The 27,926-nt window shown below is 42.0% G+C and overlaps 1 protein-coding gene across 2 annotated transcripts in view; it reads right to left on the reverse strand.

Annotated features, from left to right (window-relative positions):
• RBMS1 (RNA binding motif single stranded interacting protein 1) overlaps positions 1–27,926 on the reverse strand; it is an 89,726-nt gene that overhangs the window by 20,008 nt on the left and 41,792 nt on the right. For both annotated transcript variants that reach the window (XM_036254551.1, XM_036254550.1), the window contains exons 2-5: positions 22,203–22,261; positions 16,311–16,402; positions 6,949–7,106; positions 4,863–4,942 (exon numbers count right to left, since the gene is read on the reverse strand). In XM_036254551.1, coding sequence (XP_036110444.1) covers positions 4,863–4,942; positions 6,949–7,106; positions 16,311–16,402; positions 22,203–22,261 — 389 coding nt within the window. The remainder of the gene's footprint in view (positions 1–4,862; positions 4,943–6,948; positions 7,107–16,310; positions 16,403–22,202; positions 22,262–27,926) is intronic.

Raw genomic sequence — 27,926 nt, forward strand, 5'->3', positions numbered from 1 at the left:
CCTGCAGCCAAGGAACTTGCCATCTAGTTGGGAACCAAGACTAACACAAGGAAAGATCATTAGACATTAGGAAATGGTCTAAAATGAAGTTGCCCTGGCCGGTTTGGCTCAGCGGTTGGAGCGTCGGCCTGTGTACCAGAGTCCCGGGTTTGGTTCCCACTAGGGGCACGTACCACCCCCCCACACACAAAAAAAATCCACTAAAATGAAGTTCTGATCCAGAACAGAGAGAATAGCTCAAATGCGGCATTGTGCCCTGCCCCGCCCCGCCCCGCAGGGATGCTCTCCTCTGAAAGGAATTGTCTGCTTTTTGTGCCTCGTTTGACACTAGGCACAACTTGGAAGAAACTATTTTCTATGAGTTGCAAGGTACAGAGAATCCTACAATCATTTACATGTGGTTTGGAAATCCAGGTCTTTTTCTTTCTTTGAATGGGTGTGACCACTAATCTTCAAACCCACTTCAAAGAAAACGGTTAAATGATACAACCAAGCAGTCCTTCTGAGAAAAAAGGAAACTGTCCAACCTCCACCCAGGACACTGAAATCTGTTTCACTCAGGGAACTGAGATCTTATCTCAGACTGATAACAACATCAAAAACCGCCCTGGGCTGGGATGGTTCTCTTCTCAAACTTTCCCGTAAGAGGTCTGAGGTGGGTGGATAAGGAACCGGTCAAAAGAACTGACACTCTGTGGCCCTGACCGAGGAAATGATGACGCGGATGTGAGGAAGGCATGAGGGGTCAGCTGTGTGCAGGATTAATGCGGAAGCCCCATAGGGCAGGGTTTGCAGAAGGGAGCCCTGACCCGGTAGCTCATTTGGTATTGTCTTTATACACCAAGGTTGCGAGTTTGATCCCCGGTCAGGGCACATACAAGAATCAACCAATGAATGCATAAATAAGTGTAACAACAAATCAATGTTTCTCTCTCTCTCCACCCCTTCCTCTCTCTCTAAAATAAATGTAAAAAATTAAAACAAGCAAACAAAAACAGAAGGGAATCTTTTTCACAAGGTTAAGTTCCTTGGAATACTTTACTTCCACGTCTTATATTTTCTGCTCCAAACTTGTACCTGTAGGCAGTTCAAGTTCACATAAAGCCATGCGACCTGTGTGCTGTTAGGCTTTAGGGCGACGAGATGAATGTCACGTTGGTATCACATGTACTTACAGACAGGTGTTCTATGAAGTGAGACTCAACTGGATACGGAAAATAACAGTGAACCCCTAATCACAATCATCAGCCGTCAGTTAAAGATGGAACTTCGGAGCTATAGCAGAATAAATACTGACGCTAGCTAAACTTCTGGTTTGTGGTCAGCCACGAGCATGCGAGCTTGTAAACAGGCAGAACTGTCTTAGTGAATAGTGCAGTGAAATTTATACAAAACCAACAGACATCTACTATTGCTTAGTATGGTCTAAGTACTCTGCTGGGCATGAAAATAGAAAGATGAGAAAACAGTCTCTGCCTTAGAAGACCTTCCAGTTTAATGTAAACATGTTAATCATGATCGTACAGGTGGTGACCTTGGGATGCCATGCAAACAGAGGGTAACCCATATTGTAACCCAGCTGGCCCAGAGGAGGCCCTCCCACGGGGATATAAGCCTTGAACAGTCTTGAAGGGTGAAGGGACAGCCTGGTTAAAGGAACCAAAGGGGTCCGAGAGACTGGAAACCAGGTAAGAGAAATGAGGCAGTGTGGTGTTTATCTGGAATACCATCTGCAGCTCAGTGTTGGGGGGGGGGGGACAGTAAGGCTGGGGACAGGGAGGCGGAGCTGAAGAATGAGCAATGTCCTTCTGGGAATCCTGGGTCTTCCTGCCAGCGGCTTGTGGGGGGCAGGAAGGACTTTTAGCTTTAAAGTGGCCCAAAGGCCTACATTTTATCTCAGTCCCTCTGGCTACAGTCAGGGACGGCCTCTGAGAGGCAGTGCTGGAAACGGCAGACAAGCGGGGCCCTGTGGCCTCAGCGAGAGATAAGGGGTTAAACTAGACAGTGGTAGGAGGGATAGAGGAGAGATGGTAGATTCTAGAAATGATCAGGGAGAAAATGTAAGGACTGATTTTGTATGTGAAAGATAATAAATGGAGGGCATGGGGGAGCCCAGGACAGCCAGTCCTGGTTTCGGGTTTGGGCGCCTGGGCGGATACTGGTGACACTCAGAGGTAAGGAAAACAGGACGCGGGGCAGGATGAGATGGGAGGTGGGACGAGTTGAATTTTGAAGTAGATGAATGCAAGGTGACTGAGGTGGGCAGCCGGAGCTCCGGGGACAGCCAGGGCAAGGGATGGCTGTCGGAGAGTCCTCAGCATGGCAGTAGTGGTGGAGAGCTTGAGAGCGGACGAAATCTAGCAGACTCGTGAGCCAAACATGGAATGCAGGGAAACAGTAATAATGAAGGGGCAGACAGAAGAAAACAAGCCCACAAAAGAGAAGGGATTACCAGATGGAAAGAAACTGGAGGGACAGCTAAAACAGCAGTCAGAGGACACGTCTGAAGGCGAGTGAGGGAACAGCAGGTGGGTTCAGCCAAAACAGGGCGGCCTCCAGATCTGCTCACCGGGAGGTAAGTGTTAGGACTGGAGCGCGTCCCCTCTCCACATACACAAAAAAGCTGGGTCCTAACTCCCCACACCTCCGAATGTGACCTTATTTAGACACAGAATCTTTTTTTAATGTGTATTTATTTATGTTTATTGAATTTACTAGGTTGATACCGGTCAATAAACTTACACAGGTTAACAGGTGTACAATTCTACTTCATCTGTACATTATGTTATGTTCACCACCCCAAGTCAAGTCTCCTTCCATCACCCTTTACCCCCCCTTTACCCTCTTCTACACCACCACCCACCTTAGACATAGTCTTTAAAGTTAACATGAGGTCATTAGGGTGAGCCTCAATCCAATGACTGGTGTCCTTATAAAAAGGGGGAATCTGGACGGAGACAGACATGCACAGAGAGGAGACGGGGTGAAGAGACAGAGGAGGAGACAGCCGTCACAAGCGCAGGAGCAGGGCCGGAGCAGATTTTCCCTCCCAGCTCTCAGAAGGAACCAGCCCCGCTAACACCTTGACGGTGGACTGCCAGCCTCCAGAACTCTGAGACCACACAGTTCTACTGTCCAGGCCAGCCGGTCTGCGGCACTTTGTCACAGCAGCCCTGGCAGAGGAACACGGTACGTTCACCGCAAGGAATTTCCGTTGCACATGAGGCGAAGAAGCCAGGTTGGAGAGGGTTGAGGTGGGCATGAGAAGCGAGGAGGAGGAAGACATTTTTATAAGGTTTATGAGAGAAGGCGCTAGAGAGTGCTCAGTTTATTCAGTTTCAAGAGCACGGAGACCTGAACAATCTCAAACACGAATGGACAGATTTTTCCAGAAAATTATTTATCAAAATGTATTTGCATAAAACAGTTCTCAGTTTTGTGCTTTGAAAAATGTCTACTGTGGTGATGTTCACAATTTTTGTTCCTAGTATTATTTGTGCATCTTTCTCCCATTTCTCCACCAACCAGTTTTGCCAGAGATCTGTTATTAGTTAAAAATAAAGGTTTTCGGTTTTGTTGAAAAAAACAGAATAATAGCAAAAGACAGACTGAAATGATAGGAAGAGGAGAACTAGCAGAGCGAGGTCCTGATAGGAAGGGCCCGAGGACACCTGGCCCTTGGGACTTTGGGAGTGGGGGAAGGCACACTGGGTGTGGGCATAGGCCTCCTTATTGGGAGGAAGCAGGAAAGAGATGACGGTGTTCCTCATGGGTGATTTCAATTTTCTGCAACAAATAGGAAGTGAAGTCACCTGCTTAGAGTGGGATGGGGTGAGGTGGGGAGGGGACTGAACAGGACAAAAACTGCTTCCAGGAGGGGTGAAGAAGCTGTGAGGACCAGGGACGCTGAGGGCGTCAAGCTGGAGACAGCCTCTCCCTGCCCGGATGCACCAGGAGCAGTAAGGGTGGATCGCTGTAGGATTAATTCAGCATTCTGCCAAGCCAGCGTGACCGCAGGATGGAGTACAAGGAAACGGAGGATACCGATAAGGAAATGGTTTTAGTGTTCAAAAAGGGAGACCAGATGGGATGAGAACGAAAGACCAACAAAAAGAGGAAATGGAAGAATCCCTTTGTATTTCAGATCAAGCTTAGTGGGAGTCAGAATGTGATGCTGGAACGAAAGGCTACAAAGGTAGAGTGTTCTTGGTCATGACAACACGAGGCAGAGCGCTGGGAGGAAGTGCCCAGGAAGGCCATAGGAGCTGAGCTCCGGACACAGCGGGCAGGGGTAACAAAGGCAGGAGCTGGGGTGGAAAGTACCACAGTCCTCAACGATGTGAGTGAACGACAGATTTGTTGAGGGTGGTGATAAGGTGGATCAGAGGGCGGCTTCTGCATCAAAAAGACAGAGAGGTTTCTTAAGGCTTTACACTCAGATCCTCATCGCTGGGTCAGTTTCCATCCACAGTTAAACAACCAATGCCTGCAGAGCTGAATTTCTAAGTCCTATGTGTAGATCCAAAAAAATAAACTTTGAAGAGCTAAATGAAGTTTCTATTGGTTCTTTTTTTTTCTTTATTGATTTTAGAAAGAGAGGGAGAGAGAGAGACAGTAACATCGCCGATGAGAGAGAACATTGATTGGCCGCCTCCTGCATGCCCCCTACTGGGGATGGGGCCCACAACCTGGGCACGTGTCCTGACTGGGAATTGAACAGGCGACCTCTTGGTGCATGGGTTGACATTCAACCACTGAGCCACACCAGCTGGGCTCTATTGGTTCTTTGATATGAGACATTGTATGTTAAAATTATACTTGTATTACAAAAAAGGCAACTGATAAAATTTTAGACAACATACCAGAGACTCCGGGTGGTGTCTTAATGAATTTCCCGTTAAAATGACCAATAACGGCTTCACACTTTTCTGTTGATTCCATCCTGTATTTATATAAAAATAAAATACATAAATATTTAGAGATCTCTTAAGTTTTCATTTTGTTCTGGGCATGTAAATACATTCTTACAGGTTTAGTGAATACAAAGGAAACCCAGCAAAAATTCTAGGTTTGAGTAAAAAAAAGTGGGTTTATTTTATCTTTTACTGTGGTATGTATACTTCTATAGTAAAGTAACTGTTAACGAGTATACTCTGAATCACAAAAGAAATAAATTATATCTAGAGTGTTTAAGACCAAGCATACCAAATGTATAATTTTTATATACTTGTTGGAAAACTGACAATTAGTACACAATAGCTTTGTTAGTCATGATAGTGAATGAAACACAAAAAGTAGTTTAAAACACTAGTGTACTTATTGTTTGTTAGAATATTTTAAAGATGGTTTTTTGTTTCCATGGTCACAAAATGAAAGACTCAAAAGTTGCAATACGAACTAGTGTCAATCAGAGGATGGAATACCTTATATGGTTCTTATATTTGCTTCAAGTTTAAAATTAAATAAGTCAATTATGTACCTTCCTTTTAATCTTGGCTTTGGAGGAGTAATTAAAGGATGGAAGTCTAACTTTACAACTTATTCTATGTCATCGGCAGGGGGCTAAAAACATTCTAAGAAACATTTCTGGGGAATTAAATTATTTTGACTTATTTTCTTTAATGGAAGAAACACGAAATTATCTATTCAAAATGCGCTACCACTCCTGGACTACCCAGAGTTACACATAGGTTTTAATGGACAACAATCATTTTAAAAAGCAGGAGAGCTGATTTGGATTCCACCTCTGGATACAGAAATACAACTACTCGATCTGCTTTCAGAAGAGCACGCGCAGAGGGGGCAGGTTCAGGTGCACCAGCTCTTTTCTGTCTCCCTGGGGTTCTGTTAATCAACCAAGTGCACGCGGAGAAGCTAGCCGTGGTGACTCTGGACTGAAGGACATTTTAGTTTTATTATGAAATGATCTGGCCTAACAGAAAGGGCAATGGACTACAAGCCAGAAGACCTTGTCATTTGAAGACTTGGCAGCCTGGTGACAACATAAAAGTCCCTTCTGTTGCCTCGATTTTCTTATCTGTAAAATAGTAACCGATGCTTGCTCTGGTATCTCACAGGTGTGTGGCAGAGCATGTGATTGACATCAAATAGGATAATGCACATAAAACACAAGGTCTGCTATTTCCCCTCCAAAATCAAAATCAGTACCGTAAGACATGGAGACGTTATCTGGTCCTTCATAGCACTAACAGGTTCCTAAATAATGCGCCATGTAAAATAAATTTTTGTACATGGGCTCTCAGATTAGAACTACGTAACAAATCCAAGCACCTTCTAATTAAGATTTTTCCTTTAGAAACCCAGCTAACCACTATACTGATGTGTCCTTGCGAGGAAGGGACAGAATTAAGACTAAAGGAGTGATGGCAAGTAGGCCTATCTGTAACGTGTTACTGCCGAAGAAAATAATCTGAAGCAAAATTGTAAAATGTTACCATTGGTGTAATAATTGGTGGTTAGACAGATAATGACACTGTCTTACTTTTCTGAAAGTTTGAAATATTTTATTTAAAAAATCTAATAATGCCATTGACTTTTTTGACGAATCAAATGTCCATCAAATGAGAAAAATCATGCTCATTTCTGTATGAAATTTAGGAGTTGGAGATTGTTATTTTGAAGAAGTTATAGGCATCCTGATCTAATCAATAAAAATATTAAGGGCATACACTTTCCGAACTACTCTTCATGTAATATTTCCTTGCCCCGGGTCACTAAATATTAGTATCCTCAAGTTAAAAAATACTAATGACCACCCAAAGGATTTGCAAAAATGCAAAGCAACATTTACACATAATGTAGGTTCATGATGGTGTAACTAGTTCCCACGATCCTGGCTTAGAGTCTCTTCTTGCTCAATATTTGTTTCCCGGGAAGCTTAGCAGAACTAGTGCTGTAGGCACAGTAAGGACAGGAAAGCGTGCTTACCTAGCAAAGCCAACACCACGACTTGTACCACTGGAATCACGTAGTATCCTTGTAGAGATGACTTGTCCAAATGGTTTGAGCATATTTTCAAGTTCTTGCTCATCCATGGACAGTGGCAAATTAGAAATATACAGGTTGGTAGGATCTTGTTCTTGTTGCTAGAACAGAAAAGAGAACTGGCCATTAATTTCCAATAGAAGGTGAGATATGTTAACACACCTACTTCTATTTAGTCCCTCTCTCGGCTCAGGTAAGATCATGGGGACTACAGAACACCCAAGTCACCTTGGACACCTGAAAACAGGATCTGAAGCTTGGACAATCTGCGCAGGTCAGACATGATCCGACCGAGCCTTTCTTAGCAGATCTGGAAGAGGAACTGCTGGCAGGGACCGCTGAGTTGGAGAGGATCCCTTCATGGAACCGCAACTCTCAGCTGTTTGCAGTGTTCCCAAAATAACCAACCTCTCCTCTACTACTATATTTAGGAGTCCATTTCAGGCGCACTATTGCGCAGAAGGCAATTACTGCGAATAATTCAATCCAGAGACACGTGTGGGATTCTGGACCAAGTCATCTAAATCCCAGTGGGGCTCTGCCCCAAGTCCCCTCCTCTGTTCTGTGGCACAGTCCTTACTATTTTGAGTTGTGATCACCACTGGGAAAAGGAGAGCCCCTCAATTAACAAGAAAACTCAACACCATACAAAATGATAAACTCTAGGCAGAACAAATTTTAGAATCTGGGTAAAGTCAATCTCCAGAACAGATGGGGAGGAGAGTTTTGCTAGATTCTTGCTACTCAAAGAGTGATCCAGAGTCAGCAATGATGGAAGTACCTGTGTGCATATTAGAAACGCGGAATCTCAGGCCCCATCCCAGACCTACAGGATCAAAAGCTGCATTTTTAACAAGATTTTGAGGTGACTCTTTTGCATATGAAAGTTCAAGAAGCAATAATTAGGTCATTTCCAACTCATCTTTCCTTTGCTGAGGTAGAATCAGCTAAAACCGAAGATATACAGTAGAATTTTCTGAGAACCAGTAACCGTTATTTACATTTACTAAGAGTACAGGTGTTCAAATCATCTGGGGAAAAACCTATATGACTACTGGAATATTTTCTGACCAAGTCAAAATTCACCTTTGCAATTGTGAGATTAGGATAGTCTTAATTTTTAATCAGGCTTTATTTGAAACCAGTTGATCTTATTAACCAATTGCATCTTTACATATTGAACTATGCAAGCTAATAATATTTCTTTAATAAGCACTATTAGTTTTAGCTTTAGGCAACACAATAGCACACACCTTACATTTTAGATTTCCAAAATGCACAGTGCTTTATAAATCTTTGTGAAGCATATGCATATTTGAATTTGTACAAAGTCTCTACTTTCGAAGGTATCCTAGCACTAATGAAACCTGAAGTGAAACTTCTCCTTTTCCATAATCTTCAAGTAAAAGTGAACACTAGTTTTTCTGGTAAGATTTAAAATAAAAATCTGGTATCCTAGAAACTGACAGATACCCTGGTGTTCCCAAGAATTAGTTATGAAAGGCTGAGAAACTATGGACAGAAAGTACTGTCCCTCTGACTTCCTAGTGCTGACAGAAGGCAGCAAGAAACCAGGTTGGTTCCAAAGGTGCGTGCCCCACTCTCAGGGCTGTGTCCAAGGAAACAGTCAACATTTTCAAATGCTCAACAGTAAGGTGAATAGTTACCCTCGTTCACCCTTCCACAGACTAAACAAAATGGCAACCATCTTTGCTTTTAACTGAAATTAGATAAATTCATTATCTTATGCTGAGCAAAACCTCCTAATGACAATAACATAAAATGTATCTTTAAAAAAAATTGTTTCCCCTTTATTGATTTTAGGGAGAAAGAAACATCGATGAGCGAGACCACTGACTGGCTGCCTCCTGCATGCCCCCCACTGGGGATTGGGCCACAACCTGGGCATGTGTCCTGACCGGGAATCGAACTGGCGACCTCTTGGTGCATGGGTTGATGCTCGACCACTGAGCCACACCGGCTGGACAAGTGTAGCTTTAATGTATAAAAATTGAAAGTGATTTGTTTAACAAGTGCATGAGAGTAATAGATAAAATATTTCAAAATATAGGGAGAAGGAAAACGGTCTTTAGGCAGTAAAGTTCTCAAATTCCTCTGAGATGAATGAGATGAGAGGTAAAATCCTATTTCTACTTCACTCATTACCTCCACCGACTTTACCCAATTAATCACAAAGCTCCCTGATTAGCCATTTCATGGGGGCGCTAACCTCCCAAATCCCCAAACTTTCCTGCAGTGCCAAAGATGGCATTTGTTCTGGTGGAAGTCTGTTCCCTAACTGGTCAACACAGATGGACGGGTCCTTTTTGTCTGAAGGCGGGTATTTCGGCGCCTGTAGCCTAATACAGCTAACTGACCTCGACAGGGCGTCTAGCACATCCCAGACTCCTCAGGATCCATGACTCCAGTCCTGTCTCCCAGCAGTTAGGTGGGGGCATAAGAACACATGTCATGAATGTTATGCTATCGATGTGTACAAACGACGGTGTGGGCAGACCGGGGAACTTGTCTTGGGAAGATCACGGAAGACTTTTCAGGGGGCATGGCTTTGAGTTGAAATTTGAGAACTAGGCAGAAGTCACAAGGCTGAACCAGACTGTGAAAGGCTACCTAAGGAGTTTGATTTTATTTTGTCAGTTATTGCTACTTAAACTTGTCCACTGAAGCAATGACTATGGGAGAATGACTATGTATCATGGAGTCTATAGGCAAAGGTCAAAGTAGTTTCGCAAGAACTGCAAAATTTTCTTGAAGCCTTGTGCTTCACCTTAAAAAAAAAAAAAAGAAGGTTGGGAGGGTGGTCCATTTTGCAATCTATCCCTAATGATTCAAGTTTGGGTTTTGGTTTTTTAAAAATATGTCTTGATTAATTTTAGAGAAAAGAAGGTAGAGGGAGGGAGGGAGAGATAGAAACATTGATGTGAGAGAGAACATTGATCAACTGCCTCCTGCACGCCCCCTACTAGGGATCAAGCCCACAACCCAGGCCATGTGCCTGACCAGGAATTGAACTGGGAACTCTCAGTCCATGGGATGATGCTCAAATTCACTGAGCCACATTGGCTGGGCTGTTTTAATATACAAACAATATTTCTGTCTTAATACTTTCAAGTACTACTCATACTCCAGGGAGATAAGCCATGTTCATCCTGTGATTTCATGTACTCTGAAGGGTGAGAGGGAGTAGGAGGAAGGAGGAACTCTGTCCTCATACTGCAGCTAGAAAGCCACACCCTGAAAAACGGGGAGCTTTTGGAGACATAGAACAATATGGTTAAATCTATCTTATTAGCCCTGGCCAGTCTGGCTCAGCGGTTAGAGCGTGGGCCTGTGGTCCAGAGAGACCTGGGTTTGGTTCTCGCTAAGAGCACGTAACTCGGTTGCAGTTTGTCCCTGGACCTGGTTGGGTTGTGTGTGCAGGAAGCAACCACTCGATGTGTCCCTTTCACATCGATGTTTCTTTCTCTCTCTTTCTCCCTCTCTCCCCCTCCCACTCTATCTGAACAAAAAATGGAAAAATGTCCTCAGGTGAGGATAAAAAAGAAAAATCCTATTAGAAAGATTTCTTAACTATGCTTAATCAGATTCAGAATACAGCTGGGAACCCCATACTTAAAGAGAATTAGAACATTCCCTGGGCAAAGATATGGCATAAGAAATGTTATGTAAACAACATATCATAAATATTGTAGGCTTTCATTTTAAGTTACAATTATAAAAATCTAAATGGCTAAAATTTAAGAATTTTATAGGAGAATTTGTCATATGGGAAGTACTGTTAAAAGGGTTGACAATGTAGGTACCAACTACTTTCTAAATCTGTTTTAGAGTCGCTTCTATTATTAAGATATTAATAAAAATATTATATATATGTATATATTTTTTGCATATGCCCCTAGCAGGAACCAAACCCGGGACTCTCTGGTCCGCAGTTTGACACTCCAACCGCTGAGCCAAACTGGCCAAGGCAAAAATATATTTTTAAAAGTCTTGATTCAACCTGAAAGTTTACCAATGCATTTTTTATAGTGAGATAAGAGTACACTAAATACAAGTAAATATTTTCTCTGATTTTAATGCATTTGTTTTCAATAACAATAATTCAATTAGTTTTCTTCTCTTGGGATGACCCTACAACTCATGTTATTTTTCTTTTCAAACGGTCAACCTACTCTGCAGACACCATCCACCCAGTTGCAACAATTAAAAACAAAAACTGAAAAACTCCAAGCTGGCAGCTTTGGCCACAGAAATATCTAGCCCGCAAAGTGTCCATGCATTCTAATTACCATCCATTCATAGGAACAAAATATATCATACTTGTAGCAAGTGGGGGGTGGTTCCTGAATGAGGGCAAATTAGTTTCCTTAAAATCAGTGACAACCATAACTATTTTATTACATACAATGCTATGTCTGAAAAAACAATTCTTCTGTAAATTACGGGTGGCCAAATATAAAAATGGGGGCAAGAGGCCTCTTTGTATCCATGGAAAGGGTTCAATGGCTTCCTAACAAGTAGAAAACTAGATCCCACATTGGCTGTGAGAGAGATAAATGGCTGCTAATGTTCATTTGAGTAGAAAAGCGGGTCTCGGACGTCCTGCCTGGTGTAAGGCACTCAGTCATCATCTGAAAGAAATTAACAAAAACCTCCCTGTGCGTGTGGAATGGGTCCTAAAATGCAAGAAGGGGACTTGGCAGGAAGAGCAGACATCTGTTTTCTCTTGTACTGAATAGGTTCACCAACCAGCAGATTGCTGGCTGCAGGGCTTGAGTGCAAGTGCCCGAAGCAGGGTAGGCCTCTCTGAGGAAGGGGACTTCAATTCCTGCTCCTGGAACTGCCTACTTACTGAAACAAAGTGCAAGCTGACCACCAGCCGAATTACATACGATGACCTGCTGACCCCCAGTACGCCTTACCAGGCACTGCTAGAAGGCTTACACACGTCCCTCTAGTAACAGACGTCACTAACGCTGATTTGAGTTTTATGTCTTTTTAGCTTGTTATCTTTTTTCTCTTCTTTTCATAGATTCTGAGTCCTTTATTTCATTTATTTTAAAATATCTTTAAAAACTGATTTTAGAGAGAGAGGAAGGGAGAGAGACAGAAACATCAGTTGGTTGCCCCCTGCACGCCCCCTACTGGGGATCTAGCCCAGAACCCAGGCATGTGCCCTGACTGGGAATCTAACCGGCAACTTCTCGGTACACAGGACAAAGCTCAACCAATTGAGCGGCACTGGCCAGGGCCAGAGTCTTTGATTTAAAAAATGCTCACATCTGAAACAAATGCCAAGTGTAACATATACAGGATTGGCCTTGAGACTTTAGGAAAACCTTTTGATAAGTTTCATCAGGTACTTGATGGACAGAGCTCAAAGAATATTTTCAAATGTCCCATTCTTAATTCTCAGTATCTGCTCATGCTGGGAAGAAAATGTTTCTCTCACTTAATTGGCTTCTTTGATTATTCACATAACAAACATTCAATAGCTACCATATGCCAGGTACCAAGCAAGGCACTGGAAATTAAAACACGAATAAAAACAATCATTGTTGTCCAGGGCTCTCCACCGGCAGTTTTGCAGTTCAGTTTGGAGTGTGTGCATAGTCCGCGCACAGCCCAGACAGCCAGTGTGGCAGTGTATTCTCCCCACCCCCTGGGCTTCTCTAGTGCAAGGTCCTTAATTCTTTTTCTGATTACATCAGAAAGCAAGCCTTTAGTACATGGCACTATGAATTTTCAAAACCTCACAGTATCCTGATAAATTCCCTAGAGGAAAGTGGGCAGTAGGTGATGGGTCCCTTATTACCCAACCATGGAACCAAACCTAAACTTCTTTTAAAAATTGTCTCCAATCCGGCCTGTGTGGCTCAATGGATTCAGCATCATTGCATGGTCTGAGAGGTCCAGATATCTGGCTTGATCCCTGGTAGGGGGCATGCAGGAGGCGGCCAACTGATGTTGTCTCTCATCGATGTTTCTCTCTCTCCCTCTCCCTTCTTCTTTCTCTAAAATAAATTAAAAAAATAAAAAATAAATTGTCTCCAAGAAAGTACATGCCAGGCGTTCCTTTACCCAGGCTACGTGGAAGGGCTACGTCAACTCCACATACTCCAATCGTGGTTCAATGGTAAAGAACAATGGGCTCTAGCACTTAAAATACCTTCTGTAACTCCAATGATGTAATACCAGAAAAATCAGATCCAGGAAACTCAGTCATCCTACAAAGACCTGGAGAAATTCATAAGGTGCAGAACATTGGCAGGCCGCCAGCGTCTCTGACCCTGTGTACTGTTCCTTCCCTACAGATGACGTAGGAAAGGACACTTTTTCTAGCCTAGTTACAGTACCAAGCCTCCTAAGATCTTTGAACAGTGCTCATGATCAACTCACGACAAAGCTGGTATTCAAAGTACACGGTGGACACGACATATACCACCGCCAGTCTGCATCCAGACCAGTTTTGACTAAAGGCTCGATAAAGACTTCAAAACAGAGCATATTTAACAAACAATGCTGCTCCATAGCACAGACACTGACAAGATGCCTAGGCAAGTACACACAGCACCAGTCTCAATAAGGCCTCTATATTTGTAGCTGGTTCAAACAGGCCTCTTTCTGTTTCAGCAGAGGACACAAAACTGTCAGGCACTCCCACATTCGGTGAGAAAACAGACCACCTAAAAAGAGTGCACAGGAGCTGGCTGAGTACTGGCTTGCGACGTTCGGATGACCACCCACCTCCTGTCTGTCTCTGAGACTGGAGAGGCTGAGAACACCTGGCTGTGGAGAGAAACACGGAGACGGTCTGCGTCTCGCCATGGGGGCTGCTTCCCTGTCACCACCATTCAAGTAAGAGGGGCTTCAACAGGCCACTCAGGAGGTTTGACCTGTGTTCTGTGGGGCATGAATCAATGTCTCACTTGACCTGAGGAAGCTAAAAGGTTGGTTGAAGGGTCCTAATAAATGTTGGGAGGTAACTCCTGTTCTATGGATAGTTGGCAAAATGTCGGTCAGATGTGGGCACGCAGGCAGAGTTGGCCCAGGGTTGTGTTAGATCCTCCCAAGAAGGCTGTATGAAGGGCAAGGAGGTCCCAGTAGAAAAAGGCTAAAGCAAACCCTTAGCTTATCAGGAGCTGAGGCTGCAAGGGACTCAGTTGGGATGAGATCAGTTGGGATGGTGACGGTGGTAAGAGAGCTCGGAAGAACGCCCAAAGCATCCTGTGAGGGTGGGATGCTCCGGGAGGCTCTCTGGCCAGAGAAATCAACACCCGATTACATCACTGTCAGGTCAGGAAGCTTGCTCATCCTTAATACGGCTCCACCCTGGAGGGGATGAGGGACCCGTCACTGTCCACTGCCCTCTGGCGAATTAGTCAGGACACTATAAAGTTTTGAAAATTCACATTGCCATATATTAAACCACAGCTAGTGAGCTAATGGAAGTCTGGGAAAAACACAAGTCTGGGAAATAGGAAAGAAACTAACCACACTCCTGTCGCACTATAGGCTTACTCCTTAGAGCAGACCTTAGCTAGGGGAAGGGAGATGCTTTACCATGGTATGATACTCCAGATTTTGTCAGATAAACAGGATTGGACATTTAAATTACAGGCAGCACACCTTTAACATCAGCAATGTGTTCTTGGAAATCAGACATCCAGCGTCAAAATGTTAACTATATGCCTGTATCACATTATTTCAAATAGGAAAAGACTTATAATGTATAACACATTAATCACAACCCCCAGTTTCCTAAAATAAAATTTTATTTTTCTGTTTTTCTATTTCCTAAAATGCAACTAATGACGTTTGTTACACCTCTGTTTCTTGAGTGTGTATACACACAAGATAAATGGTTGTGTTGGGATGTAAAACTTTAAAACATTGCTTCCTGATTAGCGAATAATCAATATGGTTGTTGGCAGACAACTGCTTTGTAAACTGTGATTTCTTTTAGAGCCGGAGCAAACATCTCCTTTGCTGACTCAGCAGTTTCAAAACATCTACACATGTTCTTGGCACTTTACAAACCGTATTTAGAATGTATTGAAAGATAACCATTTTCCATGAAGTTTGAATATGAAATACCAAAAATCATTCTACCAAATAAAATAAAATAATCAGGAAGACCTGAAATGAATGAAACAACTGAAGGGACTTTTTAAAATCATGACAGTGGCCAGAAATGTAACGGGACCTGCCCTGGACTTTATCTGTGAGAGAAGGAAACAGGAGCTTCCCAGTGTGAGCTAAAATGAATGGAGTAAAAGTTAAACATTCTGTAAGTCATTATACAATACAGGTACTGCATCTTCACAATTAAATGATTTAAAACCTTATAATCACCATCTTTCAACAACCAACTTTCGAAACTGCTCTGTGTTATGGACAAATAATCTGAAAATCACGGTGCTTAATATTTACAGTTTCTGTTTATTTCCACTACTTACTCCTGAGTGCAAGAAAATCCAAAATAAATCCAACTCAATCTAAACCTTTAAAAATATTAATCACCAAGGACTACTTTAAAAAAGGTGGTACCTTTCATCAATTCCTAAAATCTTTATTTATATTGCTTCCTTTAGCCAATGTAAAGCTCCATCCTGGAAGCTGCCTCCATATCCTTCAGGATCCTTTAGTTCTTAGCAGTAACTTATCTCTTTACCAGAGTCCCCGAACTTCCATAAATCCTCGTTGCTTACGGCCACGGACGGCCCCTCGGGCACTGAGCACGTGCCATTACTCAGCAGCAGCAGAGGGCAGCGCGGCATCCTTCCCTCCGTACTTCAAGAAGCCAGATAATATAAAATTATTGGCCTTCAGAAAAGAATGCACAAAACATCAAACTGCTGAGCTGCAGACTTAAAAATATTTTCCACAGCAATTCCAGGACCACAAATGGAAAAACAGTATCTCCTTAATTAAATGAATGTCTTAATAAGTGCAATATAGGTGCTAGGGATGATGTAACCCAAGCTTACATTGAGGCGATAAAGACTGGGGAATAAACATCACTTCAGTGATATTCCTCATATAGATAAGAGTAGGTTTATATGTCATAAATTACCAATGTCTAAAAATGTCTGACTTTTGTACAGATTTAAATAGCAACTACTGCTTACACGACATTGAAACTACTACTGAGGGTGTGGAGTGAAGGGATAAGTGTCCAGGGGTAGCCTCTGCTAGTTGGGATGGAGGGGTGAAGTGGTCAGAGGAAAAGCAGTAAGTCAGGCTTCAGAACTTAGTAAGTTGGGACCAGGTTCTCAACTCACCTTTGCCATCTGAGCTTGAACCCCACTAGCCTTCAGGGCAGACACAGCTTTCTGAGCAGCTGCAGGACTGTCAAAGTCGACAAAACCATAACCTGAAATGCAAAACACACTGTTTGTAAGCCATGATTGCTCCATTATATAAAGGGGGAAAGAATGACTCCATTTGGTTTCTGATGCAGGTGTCAAAAAACCGAAAACCCTGCCGACTGCGGGTTTCTGGCCCTCAGGCCTGGGAGCCCCTTCCTGTCCCCGTCTCCGTCGCGGGCTAGCTGCGCTTCCCCTCAAAGTCAAGACCCAGCTCCCCCCCCCCCCCAGATCATTTTCTCAAGTGTTGTGTATTTACTGACAAAAATGACATCTGTTACCAACCAAGGTTAAAAGAAAGAAAACAAAAAGATCAACGTCAGAGAAATGGCATTTTTAATGATTTGGTAAGAAAGATGAAGCCAACCTATGGAGCTTACAAATGACAGAAATAAATTGTTTATTCTGTAGACTAAGGCTTTATTTTTCAAATAAATGAAGTATAGCCATTAGATATCCCAAATGTAAAATAATCTAAATTTTAGTACTTGGTTAAAAAGATCATTACTTATTTATCTAAAATACAGCTCATTTGTGATCTCCCTGCAAAATAAAGGGAGGAAAAAATGCCTCTACATACCCAAAATAGCTGTTTCCGTGGTTCATGTCCTCAAGTCTCAAAACAAAATATAACAAAACAAACAAATAATCAGATACTCTCCTAAGAAAGGCCCTGGTTCAAAGTTTATTTATCCAAAGCTTTACAAACACCTTTAACAAGCTGGTCAGCTACTTCCCCTGGCCACAACGCATCAAAACCAGGAAACTGAAGGAAAAAGGGTTGGGTGGAGGGCAGGACTGCTATAAAATAAGCACATGGATGGATCTATCAGTGAAAACTAGTAACAAGCAATAAAAGAGAAAAACTAGACAAAAACAGGACTGATGCTACTTAAGAGCAACAGTTCCTGAATCAACGGGTCCCAGGAGCATCATTGTACTGAAAGAGGCAAATCACTGATTTTTCACTGCGATAACTATTAAGTTATTGAGAAAAGGTTAAATTATATTTAGCATACTGTTTAAAAGATCAGGATACCAGGCGAAAATACCAACGGAGATTTTCTAGAAACCTAAACCTATTATTAAATAATTTTTTTTAAAAGAGAGAGAGCCCTGGCCAGTTTGGCTCAGCAGTTAGTGTCAGCCTGAGGACCGGGGAGTCCGGGGTTCCGTTCCCGCTAGAGGTACGTACCTCAGTTGTAGTTCGTCCCCGGCCCCGGTTGGGGTTGGGTGGGTGGCAACCAGTCGATGTGTCTCTCTCACATCGATGTTTTTCTCTCTCTCTCTCCCCCCCTCCCACTCAATCTGAAGGTAAATGCAAAAATATCCTCGGGTGAGGATGTAAAAAAACAGAGAGAGAGAGAGAGAGAGAGAGAGAGAGAGAGAGAGAGAGAGAGAGAGAGACATAGAGAGACAGAGACAGAGAGAGACAGAGAGAAACACTGATTTTTTGGTTCCACTTATTTACACATTCATTGTATGAGTATGTCCCCTGACTGGGGATCTAATCCTGTTGATTCTTGTATGTTCCCTGACTGCTCTACCAACAGAACTACCTGGCCAGGGTTTAAATTAATTTTAAATGATAAGAATATTTTGGGGGCGGGGGGGGGAAGCACTGTTTGGAGGTTGCATAGAAGACGGCCAGCCATATCATTTATTTATAGATATTACAAAGATACAGTAATTTAGAGTGTAAGGGACTCGTGTCAAAACAGACAGACATAGCAACAAGCCCAGACAGAAGGCTCAGGAATAGTTCGAAGGTCAGTGTGCATGCAATGTTAGTACCAAAAACATTGCCTGGTAACCACATAAGTTGTAATGAAAGGAAGGAGACTATCTATTACAGAAATAAATGTTTTAGGAGAGATGAGTGTTAAAGCTGAAACAACAAGCAGCCTCCTTCTATTACTTGGAATTGGATTGAAATAAGGCTTGATTTGATTTAGACAGTGGAGAAACAGCCAGGCTGGAAAGAAAGAGGCTGATCCAGGTAAAAGCAGAATGCTACCCAACTGCCCAGTTAGAAATTAGGTTAAATATATTTTAAGTGTTTTTTTAGAAATCTGCTGTTAGTGCAACCCTCTCTGGAGACACACAGAGGCACACACTCACTCACTCCCTAACTCGTGCATAAATTTTATTATCAAACACAATTTCAGCAGGTCATAAATGAACACCCCACTGAAATGTGTAACTCCTCTTGATGGATACTTAAGCTTTCCCCCTATTTTGCTCTTGTCGATAAATTACAATAAACAGAAGATCTCAAGTTTGATGTTATTGTAGTTGAAGTTATTATCCACTCAGGTACTATTAGCACTACTTTATCTGCTATTTTTCCTATTAGGAAAAATTCATAATGGCTGCATTCTAGTTCATTGTTTACATCCCTTTTTGGTATTCCCAATCACATTCCAATAAATATATGCTGAAAACAAATATAAAAGGTAAGCATGCAACCTTGTGCTCTTTCATTCTCTCTTACATTACTTTCAAGTACACATAAGAGTACGTAACTTTGATTTACACAGGTTCTATGGGTTTCATTATATAAATAAATATGTATAAAGATATCTTTGAAGGTGGGACTCTCCTAATAATAGAACACCCTCTCTCTGGGTCCCCCAGAGGATTCTCTTCAGGTCTCAGGACCAGGAACAGTTGAGGTAACTCCTGCTTCCTGGACTCTCCTCCCCACTGCGGTGACTGAATCACGGGAATAGCTATGTTTTCTGTTTTTGCTTTGATATAAGGGCCGTTTCTGTAGTCACTTTAAGTTTCCTCCTCTTACCCCTACTTCCCCTTTGGTCTGATTTATCTTCAGCCATTTTTACTTGGGTGTGTGTGTTCTGGCCCCAGATGCAACTCTGTAAGCATTAATCATCAGTCAGTGTCACAATCAATCTTTCGTAGGTTTTCTGGGGTTGGGGGTCCTGAATGTGTCTTATATACAGTAATCTCCCTTAATCTGAAGTTTTGCTTTCTTCGTTGCAGTCACACAGAGTCAACTGTGGTCCAAAAACATTACATGTAAAACTTCAGAAATAAACAATCGTTAAGTTTTAAACCACAAGGTGTTCCAAGGAGCATGACAAAATCTCATGCTGTCCTGCTCCATCCTGCCCGGGACATAAATCATCCCTTTGTCTAGTGTATCCGTGGTGTATATACTACCTAGCGGTCTCAGTTATTACACTGATTATCAGAGAGGGAAAGAGAGAGAACACATTCGCATAACTTTTATTACATTATATTGTTATAAATGTTTATTTTATTATTAGTTCCTGTTAATCTATTACTGGGTCTCGTTTATAAATTAATCAAAGGTATGTATGTATAGGAAAAACATAGTACATATAGAGTTCAGTACTATCCTCAGTTTTAGGAATCCACTAGGGGTCTTGAAACTCATCCCCCATGGATAAGGGTACTACTTACTGTACCAGTGTTGAAAACCTTTAAATACTTTTTGTTGGCTAAAAACTGAATTGCAGAACTGAATCACTCTATCTTCAACACGAGCTATATGTTGTGTTATTTTTTTATTTTATTTTTTTATCCTCACCAGAGGACATTTTTCCATTTTTTGTTCAGATAGAGCGGGAGGGAGAGTGAGGAAGAGAGAGAGAGAGAAACATTGATGTGAAAGGACACATCGAGTGGCTGCCACCCGCACGACCAACCAGGGCCGGGTCAAATTGCAACCGAGGCATGCGCCCTTAGCGGGAACCGAACCCGGGTCTCTCTGTACCGCAGGCCGACGCTCCAACCGCTGAGCCAAACCGGCCAGGGCTATGTTGTGTTATTTTTTTCTCATTTGTTCTAAATTGTTTTTTCAGGAGCTCTTTCATTCTTGCTTCCAAGATTTTATAAATCCATTTTTGCTTACTCTCCTCACTCACTGACCCATGAATCCACCAGATATCTGTTGACATCTATTCATGAGGTTTGTGTGGGGCAAGGTCCTGAAGGTTTCTATCACCCCCTCCCCCACAAGAAGGCATTATCTCAAAGGTTTCAATTATGTTGTACAGAAAATCAGTTCTGAATTATCCCTACCCTTACACCCAATCCCCACAAATCTCTCCACTTTCCTTGGACCCTTTTCAAGTGCTACGGATTTGTACTGTGACAATATGTTAGATTTAGCACTAGTATTTTTTGAGTTGTACCTTTTCTAGACTGTGTTGAGCATTTTGGGAATTTTGTTTGCTAGGGATGAGGTTCCCATTGGTAAGAGTGTACAGTAGTAGTCTTTAGTGTAGGGCTGAAGGTCTCAGTCAGGGAGGCCCCTGGGTCCTCTCCCTCATTTATCTAGGGCAGCTCTGCTTTTAACACACAGTAAGACTTCTTTCTTTCTTCCATTTTATTTTTTTGGATGGGGTGGTAAGGTAGGATAAGGCTATGAAAGGCTCTAAAACCACTTGTCTACTGTGACTGCTCTCTTGGTTTGAAACTCATTTTCCAGATCAGCTTCCTGTTTTACCTGCAACTGTCCATTTTTCTTTATAAAATCCAAAGATTTTTTTCTGTATCCTTGCTCTCCCAAATCATTTACAAATATGTTAAATAAGACTAATTTTGACCACCAAGTATAAACATTTCTGTCTGGAATGCAACTCTCTTGTTTAATTCATTTAAACTTTAAATTTTAAAGTATTTATTGAGTACCACTCTACAGAAAGCTGTTCTATTCACTGTCCCAGGGCAAAGCCGCCTTCATGAGCCATGTTGATTAAACATGGGTTTAGATACTTGTGACAACAGCTCCTTTAAATTTAGGAGCTTTGAAGAAGAGATAGAAATACAATGAACCACTTCAAGTCCAGATTAAAGGAAATGGCTGGCTTCTAAGGCGAGGCCCTACCATAGGGTTCATTTACGTTCTTTGCTTTTGCAGACTGTGCTAAGCCACAGCCGTCACCCCTACTTAAAAAACTGGGGTCTAATTAACGAGGAGATTTGCCTTGCCTTCTCTGCCTGTTCCTGTCAACTTTATTTCAATTCATGGGGTCAGTAGTTAGACTCAAAGTCAGCTGACTCCATTCTTCCCCTTTCCTAGAAATCACATGCCTATTGTTAAGATGCTGGATCATTAAAAGTCAGACCCATGGAGCATCAGGGCTGCCTACTGTAGATGCCTCTTCTTCCAGCTCATGAGGCTGGATGAGCTCATCCTAATTACATGGAAAACTGAAGGTCAGTGCATCAAATTAATGCAGCAGCATATTTCAAAGGAGTGTATGACCTCCCCTCCTTATTACAATTTGGTCAGTGAAAATGGTTCTCTCCTCCTTGCTGCCAATATTGTCAACAGGCATTCAGCAGAGAACAATCGGGAGTATTGAAACATGTAATTAAGTACTGCTTAAAACTACTCTATTCTAATTAATAGAGCCAATTTGCACAATATGTAATCTTTTCAGTTCTTTAGTCCAGTCCAGTGGGCTTCAGTAAGCTGCTCTAATCTCCTCAGGCTCAGCAAAGAAAAGCTATTTTCTAACTCTACTCTCCTTTTAAGAGCAGGGGCTAAATGCCAACCAGTATTTTGCAAGTTAACTCCACTGGCGTCAAATCTGGGATTCTGGCAAACTGCTAGCTGCTGCTGGATTTCCAGCCAAAACTTGACCAGGGACACACGTAAGCAAGATGCTGACGTTGTGCAAGACAGAAACTGGGTGACACGTAAGACTTGGTTTTTAATCAAATGGAGTAGTTATGAAACTAAAGATCAGCTTTAAAGTTCCATCATTTTTTCTAAAGCTATGATCTAGCAAATCATCAGCCATGGAAACATACCTTTGCATTTGTTCGTTGTCTTATCCAAAATTGCCTTCGTGGAGACTATTTTCCCGTATCTACAAGACAAAAAGGACCAAAAAAAAAAAGTTATAAGCAAGGAACCCTTATTAATGTGCAGAGAACACACATCTTTCTGAAACATCTGTCAACTTTAAAGTACAAAATGTTCTTTACTAGGGGGCAGGAAATGAGAATTCTAAACTCAAAACGGAAGTTAAAAAAAGGGAATGGCTAATCTTCCCATTGAAATCTTTGGATTATAGTTTGATGTTTAGCTTTGAGGAGTGAGGTACTTACTTGACAATCCTGAGACCAAAAAAAGTAGAAGGTGAGCTCTATAAAAAATAATTTCTGCCCTAGCCGGCTGACTCAGCCAGTACACCAAAGAGTTGCAGGTTCAATTCCCAGTCAGGGCAATTCCCAGGTTGCAAGTTCGATCCTCGGTTGGGGCACGTAAAGGAGGCAACAAATTGATGTTTCTTTCTCTCTCTTCCCCTCTCTCTAAAATCAATAAAATTAATAAAAGATAAAAAAATAATTTCTTCTAGTAATATTATGTCTGTGGTCAAATACAAACCTAACGCAAGGCTACAGCATTAGTAAAGGAAAGTACTACAATCAACACAGCCTTTAAAACTGACCACGAAGGGGAAAAATGCCTACACTGTATCCGTTCATTTTGGTTCTGTGGACAGCACTGCATGGCTCCAGGACGGTGAGAAAGGGGTGTGTGTGTGTGTGTGTGGTGTGTGTGTGGTGTGTGTGTGTGTGTGGTGTGTGTTATGTTTAACACATTTGATGAATTTAAAACAGCTTTTTCTACACCTGAGATTTTGATAACTTTTCATGTTTATTCACACTTCTTTTAACTCAGCAGTAACAGTACAGTCGCTAAGGTGCATGTGTGCACGTGTGCCAGAAATGGACAATCAAGAATAGAAGACAATGACCAAGCAACTCAGCAATAATGTTACAAGGGTTTTTTTTGTTTGTTTGTTTTTTAACAAGGGTTGTTGTTGTTGTTTTTATGACAAATGTATTCAAATTCCTTAATGTACAGTGGAAGTTGGGGGAAAGAAGAAAAAACTTCAGAACCTTAAAATGCAGTCCACTGCTATTGAAAATGGCAGTATTCTTTAAATATAGGTACTAGCTCCATACTCTTTCAGTGACCAGACCACAACATAAAGCATCGCTATCTGTTTGTCTTCTAGAAACTGAGGGAAAAAAGCTTTAAAAAGTTATTCTTTTTCTAAAAAATATGTTTTGATTGATTTTTTAGAGAGAAAGAGGAAGGGAGATAGAAACGTAGATGTGAAAAACACTGATCGGCTGCCTCCTGCACGTCCCCTACTGGGGATCAAGCCCACAACCCAGGCATGTGCCCAGACCGGGAACCAAACAGGGACCTCTCAGTCCATGGGACAACACTCAACCACTGAGCCACAGCAACGAGGCTTACAAGTTACTCTTAAAAATTATTGGGACTTTAGGAAATGTTACTTCATGCATCCGAGACTTACTCCCTCATTTATACAGGGTACGTTCCAAAATTTTACATATATCTATTTTAAATTTCATAATTTCTCTAATACTGCTTTTTCGTGATTGATTTTGAAGACTAAAAAGAGTCATAAACATTTTAGAAAATGAAAAGTATCTGTGCAGCATTTTAAACCATTTTGAGTACTGCAGGTTTCTATTTCATTGAAGAAGTTGAAACGTATTTATCTAGATGAAACAAGTGGCTAGGGCCACCTGTGTCCCTCAGTTAAATTTCTGTGTAATCATGTTATCAAACGATTACTAAGTAGGCATCACAGTAAAGATAATTTAAGGTTCAAATGACAATTACATGCCAGAGGCATAATGGCTGTGCAAACACCGTTAATTCCCCATGGAGATTCTGAATACTAATAACAACATTAACAAAGGTTACTTAATTTACAGGGAAAAAAAAATTTTTTTTTAAATCTGCAAACCAGAAAAAACCCCACATGATTTAGAGACCACCTTTTAGCAACCCTTTCTCTACCTAGGTTATTACATGCTTGATATCTACCAACACTCTATCATTCGTACAAGTTTTAGCTGAAATGCATTCAGATGGTTTTCCTTGCCCCATACCTTTCCAAAAGAAAGAAAGAAAGTTGGTTAACTCAAATTTAGGACAAGGCGATTGGGAGTCACAGAGAGGAAGAGACTGTCTGAGGTCGCGGAAATTCATAGTTTTTTGCAAACCAAACAGAAAAAAGGAAATTTAGAGAAGGCTGGCCTTCTACCTTCTGGTTCTGCTCTCCATGTTAATGATGGGAAAGAGGAAGACCCGGAGAGAGGGAGAGGTGGGAGGCAGGAAAGAGAAAAGGCCCTTGGGTAGCACTGAGGCTCAATCCATGCCACTCCCTTCTGGTTTGGGTTCTCGGATGTCTCGCTACATCTGACATTGCTCTTCACTGCCACACCTCAGTGGCCAGCCCGCTCTGCCTCTGCCCTCTCTGGGACCTCACCCACCTCTGGGCACTCTTTCAGTGGTTTCTGGCCCATCCGGCTTCCTCTTCTCCCTCCTTAACCAAGTACTTTCGTCACGTTTAATGATCAGTCCTCAACCCTTCCCAATCCTTGCAAATTCACCCAGTGACATGGCTGTCATGAACACATCTTGTGGATGATGCCCACTTCTCCTTCCTGCCCCCCCCATCCCCGAAGGTCTGTGCCCGCTTCAGCAGCACGCCCACTAAAACTGGAACGACAGAGATCAGTACGGCCTTGCGCAAGGATGACAGGCATATTCGTGAACGTTCCATATTTTAAAAAGAAGAAAAAATCCCAGTTTTAGTTTTGTGTCTTCCTCTTTTAACCTAAATATCCCATTACCTTATTAAGATACTTAAATATCTACTTGAATATCATCCGTATTTTCTAAATCCCATCCCAAAGAACCCCAAACACATCTTTTCCTCCCTCCCCCTTTCATGTCTTTTTCATTGGGTAGTACTGCTGCACCCCAAATCTTTTCCACCAGTGTGGGGTCTGGAGACATCATCAATCAGCCACCCCTGAACCCAGTCAGTCAATAACTCCTCCGGGCTTTGTTTCCGACATGCGTCTAACATTCCCTCCTTCCCTCCGCTGTGCCTGGGAACTAGACACAGCGCACAGTTGTTCTTGCCTCCAGCCAGCCTCTGGTCCGTCCAGTCCTGTCTGCTGCATTCATTTACTTTAAACACGTCCTTCATCCTACCCTTGCTTACAGTTGAAGAACCGGTTCAAACATTACCTTTCCATGAAATCATCCCTAATCTCCTCAACCACTTAGTTGCCTATTTTACAGGAAACCAGAAAAGGGCTTACATTTACTCAGTTCCAAGTTCTAGGCACCATGCCAGGCACTTTGCATGTATGATCTTATTCCATTAACTTCACAACAATCTTATGAGGTAGGTGCTGTTATTCCCATTTTTGCAAACAGGGAAACAACAGGATGTTTTGAATCGAAGATCTGGCCGAACCCAGCCCTCAAACTAAAAAACCAATTGTGTTTTAAGTTCTCACTGCAATTCATCTCTAAAGTAATTCTGAAAACAACGTCTCCTTTAGACACTTAAGAGTATGAAAGCAGAGGCACCAATGGAAGACTCCTTCTCTTACAGTACTGGAATGGATTTATTTTTCAAGTTATTTTTGTTTTAAGTACGAAAAAGAAACATGCAGTTCATGGTTGAAAGAGGGACAAATGTAGGGGTGGAGGAGAGTACAGGCGAAGAGACAGTTCTGAAATGCATCAGTTTTACTTTCTCCTGCGGTTTGCATCATGATTTGTGGGTTAAGACTGAAAGACCATGACTTCCCAGAAAGTCAGAAAACAGTTTTCGCTCTGTGAAACTATCGCGCACCGGCCTCCCTGAAATCTAATGGACCAGGAAGATGCTTATCGGCAGTTACCAAGGGGTACTGAAAGGCCTCCCTCTTCTAAACGTCTGCTTTTTTGTGCTGTCCGCTCAGTTACACCACTCACAGTCCAACAGGCTCTCATTAAAATACAGACTTCTGGAAGACGTAAAACGTGAAACGGCTCAGACTCTGCCTACGTTGGCTCCTCAGCCGGAGGGAATGGAGTACAGAACAAGTAGTTTTGATGACATGAGAAAAGATCTAGAACACAGAGAAGAGCTGCCCATCAAGGGGCACCTCAAGGGTGGAAAAGAGGTGGCAGGGTTCAGAGAGGTCACCATCTCCCTCCCCCAATTTCAGTGCCGAGATTTAAGAATGTGGGACAGGAGGAGCCATTACAGATGGCTAGCACCCACTTTAATTCTATCCTTGATCATCAATGCCTGTGAGAGGAGCCGCTATCTGGGTACAAATTCATAAAGCAACTAGATTTTCACTTCCCCTTGCTCCTCTTCACTGCTTAATTTGTACAAAAAACAACAACAACAAAAAACAAAAAAAAACCACACACACACACACACACACACACAACCCAAACAGGATTTTTAAGTAACAGGGACATACAATGTCCTGAGAGAAATAGGCCTCCTGCTGGAAGAATTCACTCTAAGACACCGAGGAGATGCACATCCTAGAAAGCAAGCTGTAGAATTTTATGGGGAAAGATGTGAACATAAAGATTCTTTGGGCTTTATCTAGCTTCAAAGTAATGAGGCTCAGACCACAGCCCCGACTACCTAGAACATAATATTCTTTGCTAAGAGTAGATAATCCACTCCAGAGAAAGCTCTGACAGTAAAGGGATAAAGAGTAACTCAGAGATGATGTGACTACAAAGGGAGAGGATAACAAGTGAAAAAACACCTTTAAACCTACTGGCCCAAGTGAACTCAGCTGATAAAACCTTTTGCTATGAATTTACCAAAATTTCTTTTGTTTGCGCTACAGCTTAAGTCATCTCTTCCTTTCCATTTATAGCTCTTCTTTCATCGGCTGTAATATAAAATTTAAGTATATTTTAGTTTGCATTTAGTAAGTAAAGCTTAATTTTCTCCTCTACCCCATCATTTAGTTCCTCCTAAATTCTACCTTTTTGTTAATGTACCTTAATTACAAAAGAAATGCATACTTATTACAATTAGAAGACACAGACACGTAGGTAGAAATATTAAAAATACCTGAAGCCCTGGATATGAACGTTAAACATATTGATGCAAACTGTTATTGATTTTGTCCAATGTGAGTATATGTGTGTGTGCATGCGCGGGTACACACATACACATTCCTCTACTAGGGAAGCTGCAGCATTTGAACATTCCCAGTACAAAGCCAAGGCTCTGGAGAGTGCCGTCTACTCCACCCACCACCAATAGATGGCGATGATGGTTGGCAAGTTATTTTCATATTGGTCATTCCAGTGGTAAATTCATTTAAGGCACCATGGAGTCATCTGTAGTATTTGTGTTCGTGTTAGAATATTTTAGGAACATTATCCAACCTGAAAAAGCATTAAGTGTGTGGAAAACAACAGTATACTTATAATATAAACAAAAAAAGATTTTAAGTTTGGGAAAGGGTAGGATCCTGCTCATGCATAGAGGATTGGTTTTGTTTGTTTTAATAGCTGAATTGTCTCTGAAGGACAAAGAGGGAGTCACAATCCTGTGAGAGATGCTGTACCGGTGAAAATGACAATAGCAAGAAGGAGAGATGGGATTGAAATGAGAAAAAGAAACCAACAAACTTCTGAATATGTGGCTATTGGATCAG

The sequence above is a fragment of the Molossus molossus genome, unplaced genomic scaffold, assembly GCF_014108415.1.
Source record: "Molossus molossus isolate mMolMol1 unplaced genomic scaffold, mMolMol1.p scaffold_m16_p_11, whole genome shotgun sequence".
Taxonomy (NCBI): domain Eukaryota; kingdom Metazoa; phylum Chordata; class Mammalia; order Chiroptera; family Molossidae; genus Molossus; species Molossus molossus.